General features: G+C 59.9%; 6 protein-coding genes across 6 annotated transcripts; 3 read left to right on the forward strand and 3 right to left on the reverse strand.

Moving 5' to 3' along the window:
• Nucleotides 1-1,137: 1,137 nt before the first annotated feature.
• On the forward strand, nt 1,138-2,619 carry SDRG_14309 (hypothetical protein). Its single transcript, XM_008620431.1, has one exon. It carries the CDS (start codon nt 1,144-1,146, stop codon nt 2,569-2,571), a length of 1,428 nt encoding a protein of 475 aa, XP_008618653.1. The 5' UTR covers nt 1,138-1,143; the 3' UTR covers nt 2,572-2,619.
• A 361-nt stretch (nt 2,620-2,980) lies between these two features.
• On the reverse strand, nt 2,981-4,739 carry SDRG_14310 (hypothetical protein; the record flags this gene model as incomplete). The annotated part of the gene is made up of 1 exon (XM_008620432.1): nt 2,981-4,739. A coding segment is annotated over one exon (1,711 nt), but the record flags the coding sequence as incomplete, so codon positions are not given.
• Nucleotides 4,740-5,594: 855 nt separating this feature from the next.
• Nucleotides 5,595-7,596, forward strand: SDRG_14311 (hypothetical protein). Its single transcript, XM_008620433.1, has 9 exons — nt 5,595-5,836; nt 5,877-5,980; nt 6,022-6,408; nt 6,461-6,606; nt 6,655-6,839; nt 6,885-6,923; nt 6,971-7,108; nt 7,165-7,312; nt 7,359-7,596. The coding sequence occupies exons 1-9, from the start codon at nt 5,660-5,662 to the stop codon at nt 7,523-7,525; spliced, it is 1,491 nt and encodes a 496-aa protein (XP_008618655.1). The 5' UTR covers nt 5,595-5,659; the 3' UTR covers nt 7,526-7,596.
• SDRG_14312 (hypothetical protein) lies at nt 7,545-16,365 on the reverse strand (the record flags this gene model as incomplete). The annotated part of the gene is made up of 28 exons (XM_008620434.1): nt 7,545-7,607; nt 7,650-11,126; nt 11,169-11,297; nt 11,343-11,471; nt 11,522-11,623; nt 11,668-11,775; nt 11,826-11,945; nt 11,986-12,096; nt 12,154-12,270; nt 12,318-12,437; nt 12,488-12,667; nt 12,765-12,942; nt 12,985-13,052; nt 13,101-13,271; nt 13,321-13,362; nt 13,404-13,445; nt 13,494-13,651; nt 13,706-13,957; nt 14,002-14,188; nt 14,235-14,486; nt 14,532-14,684; nt 14,727-14,821; nt 14,872-15,016; nt 15,065-15,286; nt 15,335-15,565; nt 15,614-15,818; nt 15,868-16,213; nt 16,254-16,365. 28 exons carry the CDS (start codon nt 16,363-16,365, stop codon nt 7,545-7,547), a joined length of 7,515 nt encoding a protein of 2,504 aa, XP_008618656.1.
• Nucleotides 16,366-16,821: 456 nt separating this feature from the next.
• Nucleotides 16,822-18,058, forward strand: SDRG_14313 (hypothetical protein; the record flags this gene model as incomplete). Its single annotated transcript, XM_008620435.1, has 2 exons — nt 16,822-17,985; nt 18,038-18,058. The coding sequence occupies 2 exons, from the start codon at nt 16,822-16,824 to the stop codon at nt 18,056-18,058; spliced, it is 1,185 nt and encodes a 394-aa protein (XP_008618657.1).
• A 298-nt stretch (nt 18,059-18,356) lies between these two features.
• Nucleotides 18,357-19,446, reverse strand: SDRG_14314 (hypothetical protein). Its single transcript, XM_008620436.1, has one exon. It carries the CDS (start codon nt 19,312-19,314, stop codon nt 18,430-18,432), a length of 885 nt encoding a protein of 294 aa, XP_008618658.1. The 5' UTR covers nt 19,315-19,446; the 3' UTR covers nt 18,357-18,429.
• Nucleotides 19,447-20,019: the final 573 nt, after the last annotated feature.

Raw genomic sequence — 20,019 nt, forward strand, 5'->3', positions numbered from 1 at the left:
GGGAACGGTCCGTGACTCGCTTGGTCATCGATGCTTCGACGAGACGTGCAATGTCAACAGTTCACTGCCTTGACGGTCCATTGGGATTCTTCGAACGTACTTGACATAGCCCCTCGTCAGTCCTGACCGTCGGCGTTGTGCGGCCCCATGGTCGCTCTCGCCTTTTGCACCAGCGCCCATAGCGCTTTTGCTCCACGTTTCGCGTGAACCACGTACGTAGTACAAGTCCAGCCGAATTGACCCTAGGACCTGCCGTTTTGATGCTACCTACTGCGTCGCCCATTTTCTTCCAGTGCTCTTTCATCGTGGTGAAGCCCCTCCACTCTAGTCTGCTCTGGTTTGCTCGGCGCCTACTCCGCCCAATATCGCCACATTTGCTCGAGCTCATTGCTATACCACCACGTATTCAGCTCAGCCAAATAGAGAGCACTGTACGACGGCCATGTCGCAGAGCACGCGTTTTGCAGTCGGCGTCGGCGCACGCAGTTGTTGCATTTTGGCCCATAAGTATACGGATCGAAGAAGGCGACCGGATCCCACCAAGCCAGTTGCAACCCATCCTTGCCATCATGGATATGCACCCGACAATGCACGTAGTAGCTTCCTCTAATGTCCTGAGGCCTCGTAGTATTCGCACTCTCCATAGTGTGAAAATGCGCTGTCCAAGTTCTTGGTCTCGTCAACCCGTCCGTCATGTGGCCAGAAGCTCCGTCCCCGACCAAGACCATCCATACTAGTATGCAAGATTCGAACTTGACGTGTATACGCCGGGCAGAGTTCCTGCACCTGCCTTGCGTCTCAAAGAACCGACTGCGGACATTGGTGCAATGCATGCTCAGGGTTCGAATCGCCGCTACCAACACGCCGCTACCATGAGACGGACGCCGCCGCTTCGATTCTCAGACACCCGAGATCGTTGTGGACACAGCACGTCCTCTCGGCGACGACCGCCTCGTCGTGGCGTCGAGTCGCACACAAGTGGCTGCAAATCGCCAGGACATGATCCTCCCGACGCGGACAACAGATGGCGCGTCCAGTCAGAACGTTCGAAACAGAGAGGCAGACGACACCAACATATGTGTGTCAAGATCGACTTTTGATGTGGTGATCTCGGAGATCCATTTTACCTTTTCCCCTTTGGCCATGAAGTCCATCTTCCTCACAACCGCCCTTCTCGCGGCGTCGGCGACCGCGCTCGAGATGACCAACAAGGAGCGCAACGAGCTCCTCCAAGAACTCGACGCGTGGAAGAAGAGCCAGGCCGGCAAGGCCGCCGTCGTCCAGGGTCTCCTCCCGCCCAAGCCGCGCACCGAAAGCTTCAACGCGCACGAACAGCTCGAGACGGAGCTCACGCGCTTTGCCCACACCAAGAAGGTCGTCGCGGACCTCAACAAGGAGCACAACGGGTCGGCGACCTTCTCGACCGACAACCAGTTTGCGCTCATGACGGACGCCGAGTTTGAAAAGTTTGTCAAGGGCGCGTTCGAGTCGCCCCCCAAGAAGCGCCAGCTCCGCGGTGAAAACATCCAGCTCCAGCTCACGCCAGCGCAGCGCGAGGCGAGCGGGAAGGACTGGACGACGGGCAAGTGCATGCCGGCCATCAAGAACCAGGGCAGCTGCGGCTCGTGCTGGTCGTTTGCAGCCGTCGGTGCGTCTGCGATGGCGCACTGCCTCGTCACGGGTCAGCTCATCGACCTCTCGGAGCAGCAGCTCGTGAGCTGCGCGTCGAGCGCGGGTCAGGGTTGCCAGGGCGGCTGGCCCAACAAGGCCCTCGAGTACATTGCGCAGACGGGCGTGTGCTCGTCGTCCGACTTTCCGTACACGCAGAGCGACAGCCAGTGCAAGCAGAACTGCAAGAAGAACAAGCTCAGCGTCGGTCGCCCGGTCGACATTCGTGGCGAGAGCGCGCTGCAGTCGGCGCTCGACAAACAACCGGTGACCGTCGTCGTCGAGGCCGGCAACAACGTGTGGCGCAACTACAAGAGCGGCATTGTCAAGTCGTGTCCCGGCGGCCAGTCGGACCACGCGGTCATTGCGGTCGGGTATGGCTCGGACGGCGGCAGCTACTTCAAGATCCGCAACTCGTGGGGCACGGGCTGGGGCGAGCGCGGCTACATGCGTCTCCAGCGCGGTGGCGGCGGTCAGGGCATGTGCAACGTGGCCGAGGCGCCGTCGTACCCGTCGATGAGCGGCAAGCCGCAGCCCGACAACGGTGACAACGACGACATGCCGACGTCCGACCCGGACGATGACAACAACAACGACCTCCCGACCGGTCCCCCGGATGATGACAACAACAACGACCTACCGACGGGTCCTCCGATCGACGACGATGACAACGACCTCCCGACGGGTCCCCCGATCGACGACGATGACAACGACCTCCCGACCGGTCCTCCGGATGATGACAACAATGACTTTCCCACGGGCGAGCCGGACGACAACAACGACTGGGACGACAACAACAACTGGGATGATAACAACAACTGGGACGACCAGAACAACTGGGACGACCAGAACGGCGGCGACGACTGGAACTGGAACGGCGGCAACGACTTTTGGGGCCACTAGATAGCTCGACGGACGTTTATTTGTCAACACTAATGTATACTCTATGTGTAATGCAACTGCTTGATGGTCAGTCGACGCTCTAGCGATGGAGCGACCCCGTCGTAGAGAGCCAACTTGGTCCTACCTCGTCGGGATCAGCTCTGTCGTTGACCTCGCGCGATCTGACTCTTCGCGCTCGTGCGTAACGCATTACCGCATAAAACCTCATTCGCCTCGAGCTATTATCCTTCCCTTGCACAAGCAAGGCAGCAGCTAGCACCGCGTGCGTCTCGCCCTTGGTCCCAGTGACATGAGCCATGAGCATTGACCCATATACAGACGTGGTTCCACCGCTTCATAGGGCGCGACCTTGGTCCTGAGCGGGAGCACTCAGAGTCGATGCATGATGTTCTAATAAGAGGAGGGAGTTGACGAGGCGTTAAATAAGTCTGTATTGATATATTGATACTAGCACCGCTCAAGGTGATGGCGTCGCGAGCCACGCTTCGACGACGTAGGCGACGAGGAGACGCGAGGTGACACTGACCGCGGTAGCAACGCGATCCAAGATCACATCCAATGCAATGATCCAGTGCATCGCAGCGGGTACGACGGTCGATGTTCCGTCAGGCAGGAGGCACTGCCACAAAAACAAAAGCACCAGCAGGCCGCTGTGTGGCACCGGCGTGCACAGCGAGCCGCCGAGGCCACCGAGGAGGACGACGAGAAGCGCGCTGTGGTCGACAGCACTCGACGCCGGCTCGTTCGTAAGCAGGAAGAAGAGACTCACGACCAAGTAAAGCACCGCGCCGTCGAGGTGGACGGCCGTGCCCGCGGGCAGCACGAGCCGCGCGACGGGGCGCGACACACGCAGAGTCTTGTCAACGTACTCGACGGCAAGCGGAAGGGCAGCGAGCGACGAGGCGGAGAAGAGACCAAAAGCAATGGGGACGCCAAGGCGCATGAGAAAATTTGGTATCGGGTTGGAGCGCGTCACGAGTGCCGTCACCGCGGTCAGCAGCGTCACGTGAAGGACGGAAGCGACGAGGAGGGCGCCGAAGAGCCTCGTCAGCGCGGCGCCTTCGTGCGCCAATGTCTCAAAAATGCTCGAGTGTTTAATGTGCCGAGGCAGGAGGAATGCCGGCGCGTGGTCAAAGGCAATAGCGTCGGTGGGATGCAATGCCTTCCACGGCGCTGGCGTCGGGTCGTCGGGCACGATGAGCGCGGCGCCGACAAGAAACACAAGTGCAAGCGGCACGCAGCGGGTGACCCAGTGCACCATCGTGACGCTGGCGCTGTTGAGTTCGCGGACGAGGCCCCAGACCAGCTTGGATCTTGGCACATTGGCGAGCGCACCGCCGAGGAAGAGGGCGCAGATGATCAAGCTCACGTTGGCACCTTCGTCAAAGATGTCGAGGAGCTTCTTGGGCATGACGGCATCGAGCATGAGCGCGAGCATCGACGCGCCCGAGTCGTCCGTTGCCATCTTCATGCGCGACTGCAGTTTCTTGTCGCCGACTGCAAAGTACGTTGTGCCATCCTCGATGCGGCTTCTCGTGTCGCAGCGGAGGACGCCGTCCACAAAGCGCAGCGTGGCTGCTGGCGTGGTCGGACACGCGAGCTCCACGACGCTCAACACGTCTGGGAGGGCCGTCGCATTGTGATGTAGCGTCCAAAAGCACGAAGGGAGAAGGTAGGTTGCGGTCACGTAGCCCGAGAGCGCAGCGAGGCATGTCGTTGCGAGAAAGCAAGTGATCGTGAGCAGCGTGAGCCGCGTGCCGACGCCGCCCGACACCACGTCGGCAAACCCGACGATGACGTTGAGGAAGATGGTGGGGATGAGCAGACACGTGAGCGCGCGAAGGAAGAGCGCGCCGGGGAGGTGCAGCCACTGCACGATCGCGATCCGGGACGCAATGGCGTCCGACTGGCGGCGGAACACCGCTTCGTACACGTCTCTGCTCGGTGCAAGATGTAAAACGTCGGCGTAGAGGTCGTCGATCGACGTCGCCACACTGCAGACGTACGCGATCCCGATACCGAGGCCGGTCGCGAGGAGAAGGCCCGAGAGGCCGAAGTAGACCCGCTTGTACCACGTGGTTTGCGTCGACGGCGCCCGCCAGATCGACGCGTAGTACGCGTCGTCCATCTCGTCGAGCAAGACGATGGACGCGGTGGGCGAGGCCATGCTGATTCCCAAGTGATCGTTCGTTGCTCACAGTAGGTCTTTCCCATGGGTCTTTCTCGAGCGGTTGCCGTTGGTGTCCTTGACGCAGCAACCGACGACGACCACATGGTCTGGACCATGACATGGTGGGAGCGGTCGTCGCGTGTCAAGTATTTTTATTGTTTCGGATCAATATTGCATACAAAATGCAAGAGAACATCGAGATATTTAAATACCAGAAAGGCCGTCTGAGTACACAATCCCTTGGCAGCGAGAGACACGAGAGATGCGACCAGCGCCATCGCGAGCGCCAGGAATCTGGAGACGACGAGCCTTTATGGCGAGCAGTCGCGACGTGCGATAGAGCGCACAGCGTCACGACATGGCTGAACGAGTACACTGTATAGTGAAGACGAGATGTTGACGCTGCCAGCCTCTTTGCAACACAGAGCTTGTCGGCAATCTCCGATCATGGAGTCAACACAGGAGTCGACGATGAGCGCAACTCGGGGGTCGACGATGATGACTCGAGGACAGGCCAGCGCTCTGATATCGCAGATTCTGAAAGATCTCGCAGAATGTCGGATACTTTTGACGATTCGATACGCAAAATTTGACTATGGTTTCTCGAAAATAATGTGAAAGGAATAGAGACGTCATCTCGTATTGTCTTATTGCTGCGTGTGCTTTGCTCCATGGCGAAGACCAGCGAATGTTCATTGCCGATCGCTTGGCGTCGACAACGACGTTCCCAACCCCACGCGTGTCCAGGACATTCGGGTACTACTATAAAAATAGCAATATTTACCTCGGTGAGAGAGAATCTCCCGTATTAAACACACGTCCAAAGGAAAATTCCCTTTAAACGTCAAAAACAACCGTTTCAAGAGAGTTGAACGAATTCGGCAACCTGGGAACGGCCAGCGACAGATCTTGGGTCCCATGAAGCTGCTCAAGGCGCTGCACGCGAACCGCGGGGTCCTCACCGCGCCGTCCCTTTCGGCGCCGCATCTGCAAGAGTCGCTGCCCGTGGCGACGCTCCTGCGCCAGGCCATGGCGCTCTCGCAGCGCCTGCCGCCGCCCACTTCGCCGCGCCCGATCGCGTTCGTCGCGCACCGCGTACGCCTCGTCCTCGCATGCGACGGCTCATGGCGCCTAGGGCCTCGACTACGTCCGTGCGCAGTGGGCCATCTGGCTCGCCAACCACATTGCTGTTCCGCTCGCAACGCACAGCGCGCCGCCCGAGCTCCGCCACATCCTCCAGTACGTCGCTCGACCGCGTCCTCGCTCTCAGCATTTCTTAGGGATTCGGGTGCGTCGCATGTCATTGGCCACCCGCTCATGGACACGGCGTCATTGCCGGTACCAACGATCGCGTATGCGTCGGCGCACGAGGCCACCGAAGACGAGTTGCTCGAGCGGCTTCACGCGGCCGCCGCCGACGACGCCATGCTGCTCTACACGAGCGGGACGACCGGCGCTCCCAAAGGCGTCTTGGCCACGCACGAGAGCCTCTTTGCGCAGGTCCACGACGTCATTAGCGCGTGGGAGATCACCGAACACGACCGGTTGCTGCATTTTTTGCCTCTGCACCATACGCACGGGATCGTCAACAACCTCCTCGCACCGCTCGCGGCCGGCGCCCACGTCGACGGCCTCGCCAAGGCGTCGCCCAACGACATTTGGCACCGGTACATTGTATTTCTTATTGTCCTATTGTGGGTATTCATGTGGACACTCAAGTCTCTCGGACCCCGCGACAGCGCCGAGCGTGCTCATGGCCGTGCCGAGCATTTACATGCTGCTCCTCGAGACATTCGACGCGATGGATGCGAGTGCCAAGGCCAAGGCCCTTGCCGGCGTGCGTGAGCTGCGTCTCGCGATTTCTGGTGCGCGTCCGAGAAAAGTATCAATATATCAAGCGGGACATTTGGTAGGAAGCATGGCCTGCCCGGTGTCGATCCTCGAGCGCTGGAAGACCCTCTCGGGTGGCCAGATGCTGCTGGAGCGCTACGGAATGACCGAGTGCGGCATGGCGCTCGGGAATCCGCTCCACGGCGACCGTCACATTGGCTACGTCGGGCAGCCGTTTCCGAGCATTCGCGCGCGCCTGGCGCCCGAGGTACTCGTCGACGCGTCCAGGGATGTACCGACTGGACCAACGTAGACGAGCGAGCTTCAAGTGCAGGGCCCGACGCTCTTTAAGGTAGCCTCACGTAGGAAGACGAATCATCTGCATGACTGTACGTGCAGGAGTACTGGAGACGCCCGGTCGAGACGAAGAAGGAGTGGACGGACGACGGCTGGTTCAAAACCGGTGATATCGCCGAGTACAACGAGTCGATAGCGAGCTACCGCATCGTGGGCCGAGCGAGCGTCGACATCATCAAGGTACGAGCTTTGTACGGGTTGGAAGCGCCGACCAGCTGCATCTTGTTGGTGCGTAGAGTGCTGGGTACAAGATTTCGGCGCTCGATGTCGAGCAAGCGGTGATGGAGCACCCGCAGATCATGGAGTGTGCGGTCTACGGCGTCGCGGACGAGACGTGGGGCCAGATCGTGACGCTCCTGGCGCGCCCGTCCGACGCGATTGCAGGTAGCTTGGCGCGCGTTGCACATCGCGAGGGTCAACGATGACGTAGACGTGGCCCATTTGGCCCCGCCCCTCGACGCGTTTCTGTCGGCGCGCCTCGCCAGCTACAAGCGCCCCCGCGTCGTGCATCTCGTGACGGAAATCCCAAAGAACGCCATGGGCAAGATCAACAAGAAGCAGCTGCCCGCGCTCTTTGACCAGGCCCAAGGACAATAGTGTACATATTACACGAGACCTAGGCGTCAAAGTCGTCTAAACTATAACTCGACTCGGCATGCAACAGCGTCGGAGGCGCGTCCTACATGGTCGATGAGACATGTGGAAGAGACTGGGTGAAGACCGGTTGCTCGGGAGCGTCATCAAAGTCGTTGTCATACGACCGGTTGGACGGCAGCGGCGACGCAGAAATGACAGATGAGACGCTTCCCCGCTTGGCCAGGGATGGTGGGCGGTGGTCGCTCGGCGGTGTGTACAAAGTGTCAAACGTGTCGTCGAGGACGGCGTTGGACGCCAGCGACAGACTCGGCATCGTCGCCACCGGTGCACTGTCGTCGCTGAACCGGCTCGTGTCGGTGGCTTCAGATGGGTTGTCCTGCGTCGGTAGGGTGCCGCCGGAAGCGACCTGGTCGTCGGTGCGCGCGGTCGGCGATGAAACTGCGGTCGCCGGTGCGGCGTCGGTGCGAGCACTGCCGTCGTCACTGTACCGAGGCGTGGTGTCGTCGCCAGTAGCACGCTCCAGCAACAGTGGAGCGACTGCTGGCGCCGTTATTGACATTGTCGGCTCGATCGTGGTCATTACGATCGCATTTGTTGGCTCGGGAGCTGCGTCACTGCGGCGGCCCGTGTTGGTCTCGTTGACGATCTCGTCCGCCACTGGGCTTGCTGTCATCGGTGGCGAGATGTCGGCGCCCATCAACGAAGTTGCTTGCTCGCTTATAGCCACCGGTGGCGATACTTCGGCGTCATTGTACAACTCGGTGTCGTCGTCGTACTCTGTTGCGTCTGCGTCGGTCGACGGCTCCTTTGATGACACCGACGGCGGTTCGTTGGTGCCTTCCGATGACTTGTCCTGTATGGCGACAGACGCTTCAGCGGGGACCATATCGACGCTGACGTTGCTGTATCGACCCGTGTCCGGATCGTTTTCATAAGCGTCGTCCTCGTACACTTGGTCGCTGTCGACGGCGGCGGCCTCCTCCCGCGCTGCTGACGGGGGCATGACGGCCTCCGAGCCTCCAGAGATCGCTGGCACCACGGGCCGCGGCGCTATGTCTGCTGGTGTCGCGTCCGGGCGGTGGTCGTCTAGCAAATGCACTTCGTCCCGGGCAAAGTCGACCGAGTACTCGTCTTCGTCGTACGGGCTGTGCTCCACAGAAGTGGTCGCCGAAGGGATGGCAGCCGAGGTTTCCAGCGGTGCGTCGCTTGCATCGGCAACAACACCATCGCCCGCATCCTTGGTGTTACCAGTGTCGGTCAGCAAAGATGGGCGTGGGGGCGGCTCCGTCTTCGATGGCACCGCACTTTCTGCTACGAGAGCCGACTCGATGCGAGGACTCGCGCTGCTGTATCGTCCCGGGTCCTCGCCGCCGAGCTCGTTTGCCGTCTCTTCACGTCGCACGTCGTCTGGTCGTGCCATCGATTGTGCCAATGCGGTATCTTGGGCGGACGCGGTGTCGAGCGTCGCCGCTAGATCACCGCTTGCTGACGGCTCGTCGTCGTAGAACACGTCCAGCGCTGGCGGCTCGCTCATCGAAGCCGCCTCTTGGATCGGTGTCGAATCAATGTTGCTCTGCGGCGGTGCGTCCGACGACGTCGTGATATCAGCACGTTGGTATATGGGTTTATCTTCTCCCTCGACGGTTGGGGCGGGTACTGTGGGTGCGTCGGGCACGCGGATCTCGACTATCTCGACGCTGCTGTCGTTTGACAAAGTGTCTTGGTTGAGCTCGCCGTCGTCACTATACCTCGCCGAGTGTCCTGGACTCTCGCGAGCCGTCGGCGCCCTCTCAGAAGTGGCAAGCATCTCGGGTGACCCATTGTCGTTGCTGTAGCGAGCAGAGGTGGTGTCGGTGTCGTGGCCGAGCGTTGGCTCGTTGGTCAACGGAAGCGGTAGGTCGGCGTCCAAAGCAATGTCGTTGGCTCGTGGTGTCGATGCGTCGTCGCTGTACCGCGCTGTGCTACTGCGGGAGGCGACAAGAGCGGTCGCCAATGGAGCCTCGTCGTGACGGCCTTCGTCGTCGCTGTAGTCGGCTTCAGTCGCATCCGTGTCGGTGGTGCCCAAGCCGACGGCGTCGTGTGCCGCTACTGCCGACGTCAGTGCATTCGGCAGCGACACGTCGTCGTCTGCCACAGTTGGTGTCGCGACGTCCGACGTGAGGTCGATGCCGACACCGATCGATGCTTCGTTGTTGATCGAGCGAGCCGAGTCATCAAACGCTTCTTCGTACACGTCGTCCCCGTTGTCGCGGGCGCTGGCGACTGTCATGCGCTCGGTCGTGTTAGTCTCTTGACGGGAGGTTCGAGCACCGTCGTCGACTCCACGAGAGCTGTCGAGACGGTCATTGGACGCAGAGGGTGGGACAACGGGAGACGCGTCACTCTCATCGGGTCTTGCGTCGGCAACCAGCGTCAACTCTGTTGGATCAGTGTCACGCGTCAACGACACACAGCCCGCAGCATTTGTCGATGGCGAGAGATCAGTCGTCGCAGCAGCATTGCCATCTTGCACCGCATCTTGGTCGACGGCATTCGGCTCTTGGGTCGCTTCAACGGTAGTGTCCGCATCAACAGCAGAGAACATCGATGGTGGAGTGCACTCCGATGCACCTTCTTGACCTTCACCAACGTCACTAGTCGGTGCAGCGTCGGCAGCCTCGGACGACGTTGGCAACGCGTCCGCCGAAGCGACTGCAGCATCCGTGCCATCCACCGTCGTCTCGTCGGTGCTGTTATCAATGGCACTTTGCACGGGTGGCAAGGACGCGTCGTCCATACGATCGACAACGTCGTCGACGTGCAGTGTCGCATCGTCGTCGTGTGAAAAGTCGGGAAGACGGGGCGTGAGCTCAAAGTCGGGGCGCTCAGGCGCGACTCCTGCCGGTTGCAGCCGCGCCGTCGTCGTCGCTTCCGTCGCCATTGGTGCGTCATCGCATTCGATCACGAGCTCTTCGCCGCGGGCGCTGGCTTTCTTACACGGACTCGGCACGTGCAGCGGGAGTGCCACGTCATCGATGCCATCACCGATATCGACCGGCACATCAAAGTTGAAGGCCAATGGCGGCACAACACTGGCAGCGTTGACAGCCTCGATCTCGCCAACAGTTGCCAGGAGCGTCGACTCGGACGACGGCGCGTCGAGGTCCATCCAATCAGATGGCGGCATCGGCGATTTGGACCCATCACCTGGGTACTCTGCCGGTGTCGGCACTCGGCAAGACACCGCAGCATCGCTGCTGTCGTCAAGGAGTATTTGGTCTGTTGCGCCGGCAGCCATTGAAGTACGCTCGTCGCCGGCGCGCGATGGTGGCAGCGAGCCAAAGTCGTCGGCAGCGTACTCGTCAACTGGTGCACTTTTATCGTCCGTGGTTGTGACCGATCGACGATCTTTGGGTTCAACGATGCCGTCGTTGGACGCTGACAGGGCTTCAAGCGCGTCCGCCTCCTCCATCGGCGCCATCTCCAGGTCGGTCGGAGCCATCGGCAGAGTATCCGGGTGTTCCCGCGACGGTGGTGGTGAGCCGAAATCGTCACCGGCGTACTCGCCGTCGTCGTCTTCTTGAACGGCTTCCATCACTTGAGCGCGACGCTCAGCGACCCGCTACGAGCCGTGAGGACACGCCGATCGTCTCTGGCAACCGACCTTTTTTGCGGCCCGTTGGCGAATGAGGCACTGAATGTGCAGCGCCGCGCTGTCCTTCTCCGAGACAAATAGATTGGTCGTCGTTGGTGGAGCTTGGCTCAGCGTCTCTTGTCGGCGCATGGCTACCGCCTACGCCCCGCCATGAGCCAAAGACAAGGGCCTTTCTAGCTCTACTTTCTTGGCGGCGCTCTGCCGAGCGATCGACTGAATACGCACGGCAGCCCGGTCCTTGTCCGAGGCGCCAAACGAAAGCGACCGCGCGGGCAGCCGAGGGCGCATCGCCAGCCGCTTGGCGTCCGCTGCCTACACATGCAATTACATCTCCCAGAGACTATGTGGCGAGTCAGTCGTACTTTGATCGCCGCGCGCCGTCGGGCAAGGCACTGGATTCGAAGGGCCGCGGCGTCGAGGTCATCGATCGCTCCACGCGCGTCCTGGCGGCGCGTGGCGACCGTCTACCGACAAACCGTCAGCTCCACAGACGAGGATACGCACGCACAATTCGGGCAGCGCGCTGTCGGGCAAGACACTGAATTCGCAGCGCGGCGTCGGCTTGGTCGAGCTGCATGACTGGCGATTGGCTCTCGCGTCGCCGCCGCGCCACCGTCTACGCAAGGTCGCTCGTGTCAGCAGCGTAGACTTGTGTGGGATGCCTGCCTTTTTTGCTGCACGCTGGCGAGCGAGGCACTGAATTCGGAGTGCAGCGACGTCCGTGTCGTGCTGGATCGAGAGCGACGCCTGCAGCACCCTCGACTGCCGCCGCCGGTCGGCCACCCGCTAGAAAGGCGCTGGAGAAATGTTGGAGATAGAAGAATACCATTTTGGCGGCTCGCTGCCGCGCCAGGCACTGAATGCGCAGCGCGGCAATGTCGGCGTCGTAGCGGCTCTCGCAACGCCGCGCCTGGTCTCGCCGCTCGGCCTCGACTCGCTAGGTATTTGTGCGTTGATTGACGATCATGCGACGATATCGCAAGTAAAAACGTACGCGTCGCGCGGCCCGCTGTCGCGCGATGCACTGAATGCGAACCGCTGCTGCGTCGCAGTCCAGCTCTAACTGCGGCGCCGTGCTTCGTCGAACCTCGTTGCGCTTGGCCGTGACGCGCTACCGTCATCCCACGCTGAGCTCGGAGCGAGAACAAGGCAATAAACCTTTTTCGCAAAGCGCTGGCGGGCCAAGCACTGGATGCGAAGGGCAGCGGTCTCCTCGTCGACAAAGAGAATCGGTGATGATACGCTCGTGAGCAGCTCGTGACGCCTCGCCGTCACCCGCTACGCACCGCCGTCCATCCAACGCGATCATTGAATCAGCGACCAAGTACCTTTCTCGCGAGGCGCTGGCGGGCCAAGCACTGGATACGCACCGCAGCGTCGTCGGCGCTGTACAAGTCGAGCGGATCTGGCGGCGCCGACAGGCGGTGCGGTCGCGCATCGTGGTCGACTGACGTGGCGTGCGCCAAGTGAGCCAGGTGTGGGTGGGCATGCAGGTACTCGATGCTCTTCTACAGCATCAAAGCATGGTCAGCTTGCACACTCTCAAAATTTCCGAAAACTCTCGAAATTTCCCGAAAATCTCAAAAATCTCGAAAATGCTCGCACCCGGGCTTTGCGCTGGATGGTTTCAAACGCCGGTGCAATGTCGACAACAAAGTCGGCTTGCTGGGCCACGAGCGATCGGCGCCGACGCACCTCGACGACCGGTGCGGCTGCTTTTTGTTCTTTTCGTTTTTTGGCCACTCGTTGACGCGAGAGCCGTTGCCGCGACGCGCATTGAATCCTACTTGGAGCATGTCGACCATGCTACGCAGGTGTAGCGCACCGCAAGATGGCGGCGTCTTGAGCGTTCAGGAGCGCGTCGTTTCGGGCGGCACCGTCGGCAGTTTCAAGCTACGTAGGTCGCATGTGCAATATGGGTCTGTCATCGTGACAGGCTACCTGCAACACATGGTCTTCGTAGTCTCGAAGCTGGTCCGCGCTCATAAAGAGTGTTGGATTCTTGCGTTTCTCGTGCTTGTGCCGGCGCAGGCGCTTGGCCTTTTCCCGCGACAGCTTTTGGCGCGTCGCACACTGGATCTTGAGAATGGCGTCCATGTCCACGGGCGGCGGCTACGCATGCCATGTTGGTTGACAGACAATATTGTGCACAAACGAATACCGCATTGGACTGTGCCACGCGTGGGACGAGGGACACAGGTGCCTAATTCGATCGTGAGCCTTGGGTGAGATTGAGGGCGTGACCTTGGTGGTGCGGGGGGTGCTCGACAGTTGAGGCAGTGGTATCTACAGCATTTGCTCGCACAGGCGTCAAATTACACATCGTAAGGCTACCTCGATGGACCGGGACGTGTCAAGGGCGAGGAGCAAGTCTTCGTCGTCGTGCTGGTTGATGGCGCTGAGTCGCCGCGATGTCGCGACCACGCCCCCCGGGTTCATCACATGATCGAGACGGACCAAGATGGATTCACAGAGGGGGACCCACGCGCGTTCTGGGACATTAGCGCACAATAAGATTTAGAAACGTAGTTGAATTGGAAGAGTACCGTAGACAAAAGCGAGCACGTGGGGTCCAAAAAGGGTCATGATTTCATCTTCATGGACCACGGCCTGCGTCTCGACGGCCGACTGCGGCTCAAAGAGCTTGAGCTGCAGCACGCACGTCGGCTCGATCTGCGCCACGTAAAACGACACAAAGTAGGTTAGTGCGTGGTAGTTCCACGAGCCGCTAAAGACGACCGTGTCGGGCGTCGGGTCGGCGCCGTCCATGCGTCCATCGCCACCGTCGCATCCGTCGTCTACATAGCACAAGACAATATTTCGTTATAAAATCCAAGAGTACCTTGTAACACAAACACGTCAGCGGGTCGCGACCCCGGGACGCGCTCCAGAGTCTGGTCCCGCACCTGCGGGTTCGTGTCGTCCATCTCGAGGTACATGAGCAGGTCCGACGTGTCGGCACTGGTTTCGGCGCCGGGTTCGAGCAACTGGGACGTCGATTTGGCGCTAGGTTGGTTCTGCAAACTCACCTACACCCACTGTGTTATCAACAGTTAAAGAGGGAACACGGCGTACGGTCTCGAGCACCCAGGCGCAGAGGACGGCCGCTGGCGTAGAAATGGGCACCAAATAGGCGGGTCGGAATTTCTCGTTGGTCAAAAATGGACTCAGCGCCTTCATTTTGAACGCGGCGACTGGAGGCCCGTCGAGAAAGGTGTGGAGCGTTCGAAGCAGTTGCTTGCCGTTTGCGAGCAGTGTCCGGGCCGTGGACCAGCTCACATCTTTGGGGACGAGGTCCCCGGGCGTGAGCAGAATCATGACGGTCGCCTACGCCATTCTAAGATTGCAATACGAACTTGATGTGTGGCATACGACGATGAGTGCAACGACTTGCGGCGGGGCTTCGTCGCGGCTGAGCGCCTCCAGTTCGAGGTGCGTCACCGAGAGATTTTGCAGCGTCAAGACCACCGGGTTGGTCTTCTTGTAGGGTTTTTTGAGCCGCTTATTCGGCTTGGTCGCTTGTTGCTAGGCCATTTTAGTGTTACGAGCGCGATTATATTCTAGTACCCCTGGGCGAGGCGGTTTCTTCTGATGGGGAAATGACTCGGCCGAGACGCGCGGCTTGACCTTGGCGTACTTGGGGTTCGTGTAAGGCACCGTGACTAACCAAGCACACGATAGCACATGGTGGCATCACGTTGGAGCGACGCACCGTGGATGACAGTACTGGGCTTCTTCGCCGGCGGACCGTCGTGGACCGTGTGCATGAGGTCTTTCAAAGTCTTTGGCGGCGACATGGGCAACGACGGCAAGTAGCCCTTGCGCTTCATGAGCGCCGACGAGTCCATCACATGCACCTAGTCCGGTTTCGATATACCATTGATCGATTCGACGTTGCAACCTACCCCTAAAGACGACTCCATCGGCATGGACAGCAACTTGAGCTGCATCTCGGCGCGCTGTTGCCACTGGAGCACCTCGAGCGTACTCATGCCACTGGGCGGCGCCGTCTCGGCTGTCTCGGGGACGCTGGCGTCCGGGGGCACCTCGGGGGGCAATTCGTTCAGATGGAGGCAGCACCAGACCAAAAATGCGTCGGCCTGCGTGACAATGTCGCCTGCCGTTGCCTAAACAAACGTAAAAACTCGAGAAAAAGCTGTAAAAGTGTACTGTACCTCGTTGGGGACCGTGGAGACGAACGGAGGGGACGCCATGCTGTGCACGGGCTCGAGGTCGCGGCCGGGAATCGAAGTCGGCAGCATGAACGGGTTGCGCACCATCGACTCGGGCGCGACACCGAGGACGTCGGCGAGCCGGGGGATCTCGGCGAGAAAGTTGAGGTCGTCCAGCATACGGTGGACGTAGCTTTTCCCGCTAAAAATGTACGTTTGGGGGGATGGCAGTTGCTACCAAAATGTGGTGAATCGTGTCCTGTCTACCAACACAATAGATACCAGTTGCCACTCGTAGAGGGCTTGGACGACAGCGACCGACGCGTCACGCGTTTGCAGCAAAATCGAGAGCAGCGAGTCGGCGTTTTGGACCTTGAGCGACGTGACGTCGCCGATCGAGATGCGCTCCGCGACGCCCTTGAGACGGCTCACGAGCCCTTCGCGGATCAGAATGTTCTTCATCACGAGAATTTCGTGTTTCGGGTCGCTAATCTCAGAAATGAAAAGTCGAAATGTGCCAGACAATAGGTACATACGTGGTCGGGACACTCGAGGGCTGCTGGCACCCAAAGGCCTCTTGGAGGTGGGCAATGTTGTGCTGGATATCACTCGCATGCACGTGCTTGTGTCCGTGCTCGAGCACCTGCTTGGTTTCGTGGGCCTCTTTGATCTTATTGTTCGTGTAGCTCAGCGTGTCCTTGAAGTCCCGCGCGAGGTTGGTGAGGCCGTACTCGGCGGGAAACGACGTGTCCCAGCCAAACTCGCGCTTCTGCGTCGCGTTGAGCTTCGTTGTTCGGAGCGGTTTGGGCTTGAGGCTCTTGGCGTCGCGCAAGGACTCTTTGGTCGGCGACCCGTGCCACCCCATTTCCTCGCGCGTTAGCGCTGCGTGCGACTGAGTATAGTGAAATCAAGAGAGACATACCGTGGAAGGGGTGGTTCATCACGGGCCGCGCGGGAATCGCCTTGTGCAGGGACTCGTGGCTGCTCGCAGCCCGCGCCTTGGGCCGGTACGGGTAGTGCAGCGCCGATGCCATGCACCGAAAATTAGTGCGCAACCGTTCGCATTTCGCGCACGCCGATTGGCTGCATCGAGATCCTTGCCCGTTTCGGCTTCGTTTCGGACATGTCCTGTTTTGAAATCTGCTATCAACCAAGGGCAGACGAGTTACTGGCAGTGGCCTGCTCGTTGATTGATTCTGCTCCAGTACGAGTGCGCTCCAGACAGTGCTGGGATGGATAACAGTATACATGCTGCACTCGGACAGCTCCGCTGAATGGGACTTGTCGTTCGTGCGCACGGAAGCCAAGGTACTGATACGCTGGGAAATGAACTGAGCAAGAATCGCCACTAGCTAGCACTGGATCTTGCTCGGTGTTTTGGCCACGAACATACGCTACCATGGCATACCGAGGGACAGGAAGATAGGCAGTGAGGGCGTGGGTCACACCCTTCGGGATCCTAATTAGGCATTTTCGGAAAGGCCGCGATCATGGACCGGCTTGCACCCGAGAGCCTCCAGTGCATTGCGGCGTACGTGGCGGACGCCAATGAGCTCGTCGCGTTCTTGCGTCTGCTGCCAACCACCGCGCTCGGGCCGTCGTTTTCGGTCCTTGTGACCACTCGGCGATTGCACCGCCGATGGCCGCGCTTCTTCATGGATGCTGATGTCGGTGGCGACGACATTGTCGCACTCCAATCACTCGTCACCAGCGTGCACGTCCCGTCGCTGAAAGCTCTCTACCAGGTTACATCAAACGCAGTGCTTCGATCCCACGTGTTGATTCAACTGGTGCCGCCGATACACCCGTACAAGCTGCAGCACCCGGTCTTGCTCCACGTGCGATCGCGGCTCAGTTGTCTGCACCTCGCAATTCCGACGATGGAGATGCCGGCGCCGCGTATCAAAGCGCTGATTTCATTTCTGGCAGCGTGTCCTCGTTTGCTCACACTACATCTGGCGTGGCGCGTGCAGCTGCAGCCAGCGGTACTCCAAGCGCTCGTCGACAAAGCTGTCATTGCGCAAGGGTTGACCGAGCTCGCGTTGCAAAGTGACGTTACGTACGAGCTGCCAGACGCATTGGCAAGCGATTTGGCTTGTTGGATCCAACAGAGACCGTCGCTGACGACATTGAAGCTGGAAAGCATTGCAATGACGGACGCGGCCAGCAAAAACGTCTTCGCGACGCTGCTTGCTCTCCCGCAATTGACGACGCTGTCTCTGCAGAGCTCGGCGGCGTTGGCCGCGCAGTGCTGGCGCCCACAGCGGCTTCCATCGCAGCTGCGAACCCTCGACATTTCCGCCTGGGACGGTCGTGCCTCGATGGATGCGATCGTTGCGCTGCGGACTGTACCCCACCTTCGAGACTTTGCCCTTCGCGGTCACGCCAATGTCGATTTTTCGTTCGAGATCCCGCGCCGCCTGCACCGACTAAGCCTATGCGTCGGTCAAGTGCCGTCGAGTCGGTCGTGGTGGGAGGCGCTGCCGTCGTCGCTGCACGATCTCGAGCTGCAGCTAGGTCGGGGCGACGACGACGTAGCGCTGCTCACAGCGTGTCTTTTGCGACTGCCCAAGCTGCAGCGATTGACTTTGAACGAGTCGAACATCACGTGTGATGGTGCCATCCAGCTCGCGGCCGTGTTGCCCCACTGCCAGGTGCTTCGCGCTCTGAGCTTGCGTCAGAATCTCATCGGACACGACGGTGCAGTTGCAGTCGTTGCCGCTCTAACTGGCCACTTGGCTCTCGAGCAAGTGGACTTTGCGCACAACATTATACCGGTACCTTCCACGCACGTCCTTCAGCCCATCGGGTCCTGCTCACTACACCGGTATACTCTCAACCTGGAAGAGAATAATATGTAAATCGACAAGCTAACTCGTATCATTAACGTATCATGTGCTGATTCGAATTGGTCAGTCCCTTGTGTTGTCCCTTGATTTCGTGCACCAAGCATATTCCACTTCTAAGAAACGGCAGCACTTCAGCGACCACGAACGGCTGCAAGCAACTGCAAAGTAGCCATACATAACTCACAACAACACTGTATATGTACACAACATAATCCCTGTCCTTCAACTACGAGCCTTCCGTTCAGGCACCTACTCTTCATCGCCATCATCGTGGTGGTTGGACAGAAAGGCCTTGTAGCAGCCCGCGCCCAAGGTCGCACCGACCATCGGCGCCACCATCGGCACCCAAAAGTAGTGGTTCGCGCCCGTAAAGACCTCCGAGCCCCACCCCGCGAGGTACGTAAAGAAGCGCGGCGCAAAGTCGCGGGCCGGGTTCAACGCATACCCCGTCGGCATGCCAAAGCTCATGCCAATCGCGACGACGATCGCGCCGACCGTGAGCGGCTTCATGATGCCGTTCGTCGGCATGTTCTTGTTGTCGTCGACGCTCATGATGGTGAGGAGGAGCATGAACGTGCCGAGCATCTCGCACACGAACGCGCTGCCGTGGTGCTCGTACGACTGCGGGTAGGTGGCAAAGATGCCGCCCGTCTTGTTCCAGAGGCGGTCGCCGTCGTAGTGGTCGATGGCCGGGAGGTAGATGATAAAGACAAAGAGCGCGCCGAGGAACGCGCCAATCATCTGCGAGACCATGTAGAACGGCCACTTGCGCCACGGCATGATGCCATAGACGCAGAGTGCGAACGAGACGCTCGGGTTGAGGTGCGCGCCCGAGACGCCGCCGGCCGCGTGGATACCAAACGTGACGGCGAGGCCGCACCCGATCGAGATGTGCGTGTAGTCGCCGTTCTTGCCCTCGCCGAGGACGACCTGCGCGACGACGCCGTTGATGAACGCCATCATGACAAACGTGCCGAGGACCTCAGCGATGCACTCGCGGAGAAGCGGGTCGCGGACGCGGTACCACGGGCGCTTGGCGATCGGCTTCTTGTTGTCGAAGCTCGTGACCGGGAGGTAGTTGGTCGCGGCGGCCTGGGCATTTTCACCGCTGCTCGAGTAAGTCTCACCGCGCATGATGGAATGTGCTACTCGGTGGTCGAGGGCGAATCGAGTTGTGAACCATCGAGACGACGGGTGCTACGCATGTTGAAGTTGGCGCTCGTGCGGGCGCTTCAACGTCCGCTGGCCAATCCGAGCAAGCGCGACGCCGTCTGTTTGGAAATGGCTTGGAGGCGTAGCCCACCTGGCGGCACAGAAAAATGCGAAGGGCGGGGCGAAGCCTGCACCACGGAGCGTGTTCGGATCACGCACAGCCGACGCGCGTCGATTTAGTAACCTGCACTTCTTGCATCATACTCGTTTCGCGGCAGATGCTTGAAGAAGCCCTAATTTGCAGTCGATGGGAATGGCGGGGAGCGGCGAGCTTCGGATGAACGCCGGAAATGGCGCCCACCACGCAGGCTGTTCGTGGTGGTCGCGGTCGTCGAGCTTGTGCGCGAGATGACTACTCGACGTGTCTGGTCAACAAGTCGCAGTGCGGCTGTCGTCTTGACTCGGTCGTCGTCACTGTCTCGTGTTGACGAAGACGCGTCCGAGCGGCAAGTTCAGGAAAGGCATGGCTCAGCGTCCCACTCTTTTTCATTTCGAAACGCCAAAAGACACATGTTGCCGTTACAACGCGCTATGCCGACCACAAGTTGATTTGGATCACGAAATTCGACAAAACCAATACCGCTTGTGCTGAGAGGCGAACTCTTTCACATATTCTACATGGCTGGC

Source organism: Saprolegnia diclina, assembly GCF_000281045.1.
Source record: "Saprolegnia diclina VS20 unplaced genomic scaffold supercont1.70, whole genome shotgun sequence".
Taxonomy (NCBI): domain Eukaryota; phylum Oomycota; class Saprolegniomycetes; order Saprolegniales; family Saprolegniaceae; genus Saprolegnia; species Saprolegnia diclina.

Coding starts and splice junctions, on each gene's coding strand:
- SDRG_14314 (XM_008620436.1), bottom strand. CDS start 19,314: ATGCGCGGTGAGACTTACTCGAGCAGCGGTGAAAATGCCCAGGCCGCC.
- SDRG_14309 (XM_008620431.1), top strand. CDS start 1,144: ATGAAGTCCATCTTCCTCACAACCGCCCTTCTCGCGGCGTCGGCGACC.
- SDRG_14311 (XM_008620433.1), top strand. CDS start 5,660: ATGAAGCTGCTCAAGGCGCTGCACGCGAACCGCGGGGTCCTCACCGCG. Junction 7,109..7,164: donor CGAGCGTCGACATCATCAAG/GTACGAGCTTTG, acceptor GTTGGTGCGTAG/AGTGCTGGGTACAAGATTTC. Junction 7,313..7,358: donor CCCGTCCGACGCGATTGCAG/GTAGCTTGGCGC, acceptor ACGATGACGTAG/ACGTGGCCCATTTGGCCCCG.